At 48.5% G+C, this 8,871-nt stretch overlaps 1 protein-coding gene across 1 annotated transcript; it reads right to left on the bottom strand.

Annotated features, from left to right (window-relative positions):
* Positions 1-3,208: 3,208 nt before the first annotated feature.
* On the bottom strand, positions 3,209-7,333 carry NHLRC1 (NHL repeat containing E3 ubiquitin protein ligase 1). Its single transcript, XM_051610247.1, is given in 3 exon segments — positions 3,209-5,856; positions 5,858-6,393; positions 7,288-7,333. Coding segments are annotated over 3 exon segments (1,266 nt in total). The 3' UTR covers positions 3,209-5,172.
* Between the last annotated feature and the right edge of the window lie 1,538 nt (positions 7,334-8,871).

The raw sequence follows: 8,871 nt of genomic DNA, 5'->3' as shown, positions 1-8,871 counted from the left end.
AGACACTTTTCATTATTTTTTCCCCTTTTCAGAGTCAGTCAATCTCTTCTCCTTTCTATACTCAAGATGAAATAAGTAACTTTATCACTACAATGGGGCTTTACAGCAGTGCAACTCCTTACAGAGCATTTCAAAACTCTGAAACCATGCCCCTTTGTGGAGCACACTGGAAGTAATTATCTAGGAATACACTCTAGTTTAGAAAAGTATTAATTTCCATGATTTGTAGGAAACACCGAAGGAATTAATAACAAGATCATTGGCAAAATGTCCACTTCTTCCAAAATCAGGAAGACAGCTCCTAAACAAGAGGATAATAGAACACACACTCTCCCTGCTTTACCAAGGCACCAACCTTATAACGGGAATTCTGAGATCTAGTCTCAAGTCTGCCAAAGGTTTTCCTTGATTCTTAAGCCTCCTGTCTGCAGTTGCAGGGCCAGGACATTTATACCATGTTTGTCTCAAGGGGAGGTTGGAGCACCAAGTTAAAAAATATCTGCGTATCTCTTGGAAAGCACAGGAGAGAAAAAGGCAGAAGTGTAATGCATCATCTGCTCACGGGGAACCTCTCCAGCATTAGATAGCTTTCAAGCTCTCCAGGAGAATCCATCAGGTTATGCTATGGAAACACTCCAGAGAGAGCCTGGGTGGTTATGTAACAGTATCAAATACAACCACATTATTATTAGCACACTTAGTTGAGATACAGAAGTTGAAAATGTAAGGTGGAATGGAGGCATGGTCAATGTCCACTTTGATGGAGAAACACAGAACTGGTAAGTATTCCTTCCCTCTGGACTGATGGAGGACCCACAACAGTACATGGCAAAGGGAAAATACTGAGTGGTTCTTTGGTTTAATATATTTCAAGCTTAAAGATTTAAATGTTTTGTACATTTGGACTTTTTATAGGCAGGTACTGATAATAATTCCCCATCACATTCAGAAGCATCAAGAGCTTCTGGGAATAAAGCAGATAGTACATGTTCTCAGCTCATGAGCTCAGCTCTCTGAGCCAGCCTTCCGCCCAGCGACGGCAGAGAGAGGCAGACTGATACCTCACTTCAGGTCTGCTTGGCCTCTTCTTGCTCTTTACAGTCAGTGTCTGCAAATGTGGCATGACAAATTTGAATACTTTCAGCAATTTCAAACTCTACTTTCAGATGGTAAACTCTGCATTGTTTCCAGAGCCTCGTTTGTGCCTTCATGCTGTCTCTGCAGCTCTCACATCAAGTTAAAAAAAGTGGGCAAGGTCCTGAAAAAGCCCCCCAGTTGCTGGGGGCTACACATTCCACTTGAAAGATCCTCCGTTCAGATGGAAGCACTTTTGGACACACTTGGCCAAAACAAGAGAGCCTGCTGCATCAGCTGAGCTGGCAAGTCAAACAGCAACCACCACGGCTGGGGCTGGACACGGCTGATCAGAAAATTGAAAGGCAGACCTGACAAGAATGTTACAAAAGGAAATCTCTTGTGAATCATTTCCCACCAGATTCTAGAGCAGGACAGTGGATTCTATATAGAAGCTTCTGGTGTACTTATGTGGGAAGTGAAAGTAACTAGGGGAGAAAAACCTATTATCAGTAAATTTCAACTGTCTACACAGGCGATAGGCCGCCAGTGCTTGCTGCTTTCTGAATGATCTGTCACTTCCTTTGAGATGTCTGAATGAGGTGTGAGGTTTAGAACTCATCTGCAAAATCTGTATGTTTTTGCTTCAGTTACCCTATACTTCTGTGGGGGTAAGCCACAGCTTACCCATGGGTAACTTGTAAACTACAAGGATGGGCTACTGAGAGGAGCAAGAAAAAAACAGAACACCTTGGTGGACCCTGCTTTAGAAAGCTCTCAGTGGTTTGGGGGCTGGACATTACTTCACTTGAAATCAGTCCATGCTACAGAAAAATGTCATGGTGCTGTTACATCCATGCTTTGTGAAAGTGTAAACAGATGTTCAAAAGGACAATGGCCAAAATTAAGTAAATTTTACCTTTTTTTCCTGTACTTCTTTTCCTTTGATTATATTCTTTATTTAAAATTATTTTGCTTACAAGCAAAACAAAAAAAAAAAGTTACGGGACTCAATTTCAATACACATTTCTGAAACTCCCATGCCTCCTTTCTTCCTAAACACTGTAAACATACCCTGCTATATTTATATGCAATGATAGTAACCTGAGAGTAGTGCTTAAAAATAAGCCTAATAGGAGTTGCAGTGTGTGTGTGCGCACAACATACATACTGATCTATAGCAGGGGCTGAAGACATGACATTAGGGGAATAGTGTCCATTGTATTTGTTTGGTTTTAATAAAAACTGTTAAAGCATGAGGTACAGAGGGTTATACAAAGTTTAGTTTAAGCTCTGTTTTTTTGTTTGGTTGTGTTTTTTGGGTTTGGTGTGGGTTTTTTGTTTGGTTTGGTTTGTTTTTAAATAATGCTAATTATCACTGCAGCAGTTAGACCCAGTCATGTGTTACTTTCTAGATTAAATGGCCACTGCTCTTTTCCAAGGGCAAGCACACATCTAGCTATCCCCATTTTGGGCACGTGCAGTCAAAACCCAAAAGCATCACCTACCTAATGGTATCAGTTCAAGTATCTGCCCCTCACCCTCTGCCATCCCTCTCTCAGAACCAAACTTTTAGTTCTGTTGAAATCTGTGATTAAACTGCAACAAACTTGCAGATGTACAGGAGCAGTAGGCATCCCCTAGGCTTCTGAAAAGCAGACGGCATTAAGGTATCACCCTGAAGGCAACAGATATCTACAGTAGCTATAGGGGAAACGTGCATATATGCATAAAGGAAGAGGCAAGAGTAAGTAAAAATGTAAAAAGCTTCTTAGTTGGTTATCAGCATATTGGTGTATCTCTGTCTCCCATTATCTCTCAAACTCTCTGGTGTGACAGAAGAAAGATTTCAGGTTTACTGCTGCATTTTCCCTTACATACTGAAGGACTCAGAATTTTAAATTACTGGTTTTATACTGGTTTTATGGTCCTTTATGGCTTCTCAATTGAGGCACCTGCATCAAATGAATTAAGACAATGTAATGGCTTCTTTGACACGACCTTGTACAATCCTAAGCACCAGGGTTTATAGCAAAAGGAAAACAGCTGCATCATTCATAGGAAAAAGTCTAAATTTGCTTGCAGTAGGTAAAACAGAGATTTCTGGTGATGGCATAGAGCAAACTGGACAGAATAAAGGCACAGAGTTTATTTTGCTTACAAATCCAAACATCAAGTGATTTCTAGTTATATACCAAAGAAGACTGGAGCAGAATGGGAAACAATGAGAGTTTTTGTCAATTTTTAAACAGCATGAGTCAAATAATTAAAAATCAGCGTTTCAGCTGCTGGCAAGTTGCTTGCATGGCAGTAGGTGCTAGAAATTTGCCCATCCATGAGCTCAGTAGCAAAACTACATGCTCCTGGTGGACACGAAGGTTTGAGGAGATGAAAGCTCACAGCTAGGGTTCAGAGCTGCTCTTGGGATAAATTCTTAATTATGTATAAATACAGCACTGACAGGGGGTTGGACTAGATGATCTTTCGAGGTCCCTTCCAACCCCTAGGATTCTATGATTCTATGATTGCATGCACTTTCAAACACAGCAGTCCCCCAAAGGAAGTGTTATCTAATTGTTTTTATATACCTCAAAGGCAGACATCTCCTTAGCACCTAGAAAGGAATATAATCCAGGGGGGCTTCTTCTCTGAGCAAATTTCCTTTCTGATTCCTCAAGAAGGCCCCTTTGCAGGGCTGAACACTGATTGCAGAATAGCCAAAGAGTATTTCTGGTCCTACCAAAGGCACTTGTGTGTGGCCTTGCAGCAGAGAATGTTGGAAAAGATCAAGTTTTATGCCATTTTAACCTACTCCTCTCTACATTAGATAACATTTCCATCTAACTTCCCTTTAATGCTGAACGGCCCAAGTAATCATTTTAGCAGCAGGTAAATACCTAAAAATGCAACAGTGACTTCTAGTGTGAGTGTTGAATCCTTCTCAAAATAATTCAGATATACCTTCCTTTCCTCTGTGCAATAAGGCAACAGAACTTGTGTCCACAGTGAAACTGTTTTCAAGGAAATAAATATATAGTGGAGTAAAACTGCTGTGTATTCACAATCAACAAAACCTTGTTTGGAAGACAGGAAAAAAACAAGGCTTACATTCCCCCTTCTCTATTACTTCCACCAACATTTCAACTTGCAGTTGAATCTTGGAGTTTAGGGCACAGAAGTACCATATTAATGACAAGGCAGAGGCAAGCAGTATTGGAAACTTCTCAGGCATAGATGTGTTAGCAGCACAGCCAACTCAATTTTATTTATGCAGACGTATTTGTGGTCTAAACACAAATATTTCAAGGGGCTTTTATGGAAAGCTGCTCATGCTGGTAACCACACACCACATTATTTTTAGGTAAAGATGCAGACTTCTGCATTACACAGGAAGATTGACTGCTCCAGCTCTTCTCACCAATTCTAATCAAGGTGGGAACAAACTAGTACAGAGAAGAGTGATCCCAGAAGTGCTTTTCCCTGTTGCAGAAAAAAATAGGCTTTGAACACCAATTCACATAACTCACTAATCAATGGTAGCTCCTCCATTGCAATGACCTTAGCTGGGCCTGAAATGAAGCTTTCACTTCTCCTACCATTTCATCAAGCCAGTCTCCTCTGTTGTCCAGAAATCTTGGAAGCAGAAACCACTCTGTCACTTTGATGAGTGTAGCTATGCTTAATGAAGATGAATTACAACTAGGTGCTGGGAAACATAAACAAGCGATGCATCATTTTCTTTCCCAGGTGCCAGTCTTAGATTACTCCATTCCACATGATGTTGTTATTACTTGTCAAAAAGCACAAAAAATATTTGTTTGTGGAGGTATGCAATAGTTTCAAAAAGCCACATTATTTGTTTGGTTGATTTGTTGCTGACTACAGCCTGCAAGGGCCAGGTCTTCTCCACAGCCAGGCAAGAGGTTCAATAAGTTTTGCAGGAAGCACAGCATTAGTTGAAGAGGGCAGCTTCACTTTCACAAACAACTTTCACAGCCCAGAAAACATCTCCTCCCTACACGCCTACGAACACCAGGATTTTGTGTGCTTTGTGGCCAAAAGCAGCTTGAACCTACAGCAGTAAGCACCTAAACCCATTCAGGTGGAACTATATATTTTTATCGAATGATCGCCACTATCTAAAACGACGAGAGAATTGTTTGCTGTGTAAGTCAGTCCTACAGGGTAAGAGAGCCCGTGGCTAATTAGAGGGTTAAAGATGGGAAACTCCTCAGGTTTCCCTAAGCATATTACGGCCTGGCTACAGACATCCGTCACTATAACATGGCCCTCTTTGTCAAAGGCCACAGCCGTAGTATATATTTTGGAGGGGAAAACGAGGTTCAGACCAAAGCTATCCATCTGCCCGATGAGATCCATCTCGGCACTGAAGATCTTCACTCTGGTGCTGCCGGTGTTCGGCCCTTGAGCTTTCAGGTGCTCTATCACCACGACAGCACCCGAGGTCTGGGAGACCGCAACCCCTCTGGGGCTGACGAGCTGAGACCGGATCATCTGACACACCTTGAATCTCCCCTGCTTGAAGTCGGCCGTCAGGCGGTACAGAGCGCCCGCCTCCGCGTCGGTCAGCAGAACCTCGCTCTCGGGGGTGGCATCCAAGCCCCAGGGGAAACAGAAACCTTCCCGCACGGCCAGGACACCCCTTCCCTCAAAATCAAAGGCCTTGACGGAGCGGTCCCCGCCGTCGGTGACCACCACGTGCCCGTCCGACGTGACCGTCACGTCCAGCGGGTACTTGATCTCGCTGCCCGCATCCCCCCCCCCGCTCCCCGAACCGATGCAGGCAGGATCCGCTCGGCCCGAAGACGTGGATCTTCTTCTTGCCGTCGTGTGCCACGGCCAGGCGCCCCGACCTCCGGCAGGCTGCCACCCCGGTGGGGTTGACCAGCGACCCCCAGCCGCCCAGCGACAGCCGGAGCCCGAGGCCCGCGGCCGCCGCGCCGCCCGCCTCGCCGCTCCTCCGCAGAGCCCAGGGGATGCTGCCGCCGGCGCGGCCCAGCACCTCCAGCAGCTGCAGCAGCGGCAGGCAGTCGCTGGTCTCGGCGGGGCTGCAGGCCCGCCGGCAGAAGGGGCACTCCAGCCGCCGGCCGGCCGGGCCGCCCAGCGCCCCCAGGCAGCCCCGGCAGAGGACGTGCCCGCAGGGCAGGTTCCGCGGCCGCCGCTGCCCGCCGGGGCCGTAGCGCTCGAAACACACCCGGCACTCCAGCAGGCTCAGCTCCGCCTCGTCCTCCGCAGCCATCCCTGCGGCGAGCGGGCGGGGCGGGCTGAGGCTGCGGGGCCGGACGGGGCGGGCTGAGGCTGCGGGGCGGGCTGAGGCTGCTGGGCCGGACGGGGCGGGCTGAGGCTGCGGGGCGGGCTGAGGCTGCTGGGCCGGACGGGGCGGGCTGAGGCTGCGGGGCGGGCTTAGGCTGCGGGGCCGGACGGGGCGGGCTGAGGCTGCGGGGCGGGCTGAGGCTGCGGGGCCGGACGGGCGGAGGCGGGCGGGCGCCCCCTGCGGGCCAGCTGAGGCGCGGGCGCCGCTCCGCCCCCGGGCCGCCCTGCCCCGTGAAATCGTGGTGTCGTTCGGGTCGGGAAGAGACCTGAAAGATGATCTAGTTCCAACCCCCCCTGCACGGGCAGGGACGCCTCCCACTAGACCAGGTTGCTCAGAGCCCCATCCAGCGTGGCCTTCAACGCTTCCAGGGATGGGGCTTCCACAACTTCCCTCGGCGACCTGCTCCTCTGTCTCACCACTTTCACACGAGAGAATCTGTTCCTAATGTCTAACCCAAATCTGCCCTCTTGCAGCTTAAAACCACTCCCCTTTGTCCTATCACTATGCGCTCTTATAAGAAGCCCCTCCCCAGCCTTCCTGTAGTCCCTTCGGGCACTGGAAGGCAGCTCCAAGTTCCCCTCAAAGCCTTTTCTTCTCCAGGCTGCACAACCCCAACTCTCTCAGCCTGTCTTCATAGGAGAGAGGTGCTCCAGCCCTCTGATCGTCTTTGTGGCCCTCCTCTGGACTTGCTCCAAAAGCTCTATGTCCTTTTTGTGCTGGGGGCTCCAGAACTGCACACAGCACTCCAGGTGGGGTCTCACTCTCCAAATCCTTATAAACATGCAGTTACCAAGCTGTCACACCGTTGCTAGTGCTATTTTATGCACTTCTCTCTGGCTGTTCTGGGAAGCTTTTGAAAATGCAACGAGAATACTTACACTGATCACTAGCAGCTGCTTTTTCCAAGCAGGCGCATACACGCATCTTGTAAGATGCATGGACAACATGTGCTCATTCAGCAAGGTGTGTCTAAAGGGTATTCTCAGAGTACAACACAACAAAGCCATCCTATACACCCTAAAATGGCTCATCTGGCATGTGGCATTGCTCCTGCTAGGTTGTCCCATAGCTGGGAATCCTCTGCGGGACGTTGCTGGGTATGCAGCAGCCTTGTGCTGAGCACCTGGCCTTTTGTGGCTATCAAGCCAGAGATAAACTCCAGTGGCTCTCATGCTGCCCCTGAACAGAATTTCTGGATCGAGAGGAAGGAGAGGCTATAACCTGGTAGCCACAGTACTGGCCAGAAGTGCAAACCTATGAACACAGCAGCTCCCATCTCGCACTAGCCCCGTGGCTACACACCTTCTGCTGTCAACCCAGCCTTGAAGCAGCAGTAGCTACAAGCAATATCGAAAGTCACAACAGGCTGTAGCTTGGGGACAGCTGTGCTGTCATCATCAGACCCGCTTGCAGCTCCAGGACCACACCACTTCTTTATAAAGAGCTTCATGGCTTTTACTCACCTTCTGGACTTGGTGAAATATAGTACACACCACGGCAATTGTACCTTTCCAGCATTTTTAAAAACAAGCTGTGAAGGGGTGAGGGCCAGGGCAAGAAAGGGTTTTGAGAGTTTTTGAACGTTTAAAAATTGCAGCAGTATCCACACGGAACTGACAGAAGACCTGCAAATGAAGGTTCTTCTTCTGATGAACATGCAGCAGCTCTGCAGGCTTTCTTTGAATCTTCTCCCCCTGTGCTGGTTTGCCCGCACGTAGCTGTGCTCTGGCAGGAGGGAGCAACAGGGACACTCTCTCCCTGTCCTCTCCCTCATCTCCTGGCTCGCTTTCCTCCTCTCTTTCCCGCTCGATTATGGCTCCCTGCTGGTGGCTGCCGTCAAGTGCCTCTGCCCACTCGCTGCCAGCTCGTCACTTGACTCCTAATCACGACTCAGGGGGACAGAGAGGAGCAACTTTTGCCAGCCTCCCGCCTCTCTGGCCCAGCTGCCCGGCCTGGCGTGCGGCCGGCGCGGCAGGAAACGGCACTAGAGCGGCAGCTGCCGCGGCTGCCGGCCCATGGGGCCCCAAAACAGGTCTTGTTTTAAAAGGTGAGATAAGAAGAAAAGCGAGATGGGAGGGAATTTATCATAGAATCATTAAGGTTGGAAGGGACCTTAAAGATCATCAAGTTCCAACCCCCCTGCCATGAGCAGGGAACCCTACCACTAGATCAGGTTGCACAAAACCTCGTCCAACCCGGCCTTAAAAACCTCCAGGGATGGGGCATCAACAACCTCTCTGGGCAACCCTTTCCAGTTCCTCACCACCCCTATAGTGAAGAATTTCTTCCTAATATCTAACCTCAATCTACCCTCTTTCGGTTTAAAACCATTACCCCTTGTCCTATCACTGCCCTCTCTGATGAAAAGCCCCTCCCCAGCTTTCCTGTAGTCCTCTTCAGGCACTGGAAGGTGCTATAAGGTCTCCCCAGAGCCTTCTCTTCTCCAAGCTGAACAGCCCCAA

This window comes from Apus apus, chromosome 2, assembly GCF_020740795.1.
Source record: "Apus apus isolate bApuApu2 chromosome 2, bApuApu2.pri.cur, whole genome shotgun sequence".
NCBI classification, from domain to species: Eukaryota; Metazoa; Chordata; class Aves; order Apodiformes; family Apodidae; genus Apus; species Apus apus.
This window is presented reverse-complemented; position numbering and strand designations above follow the sequence as displayed.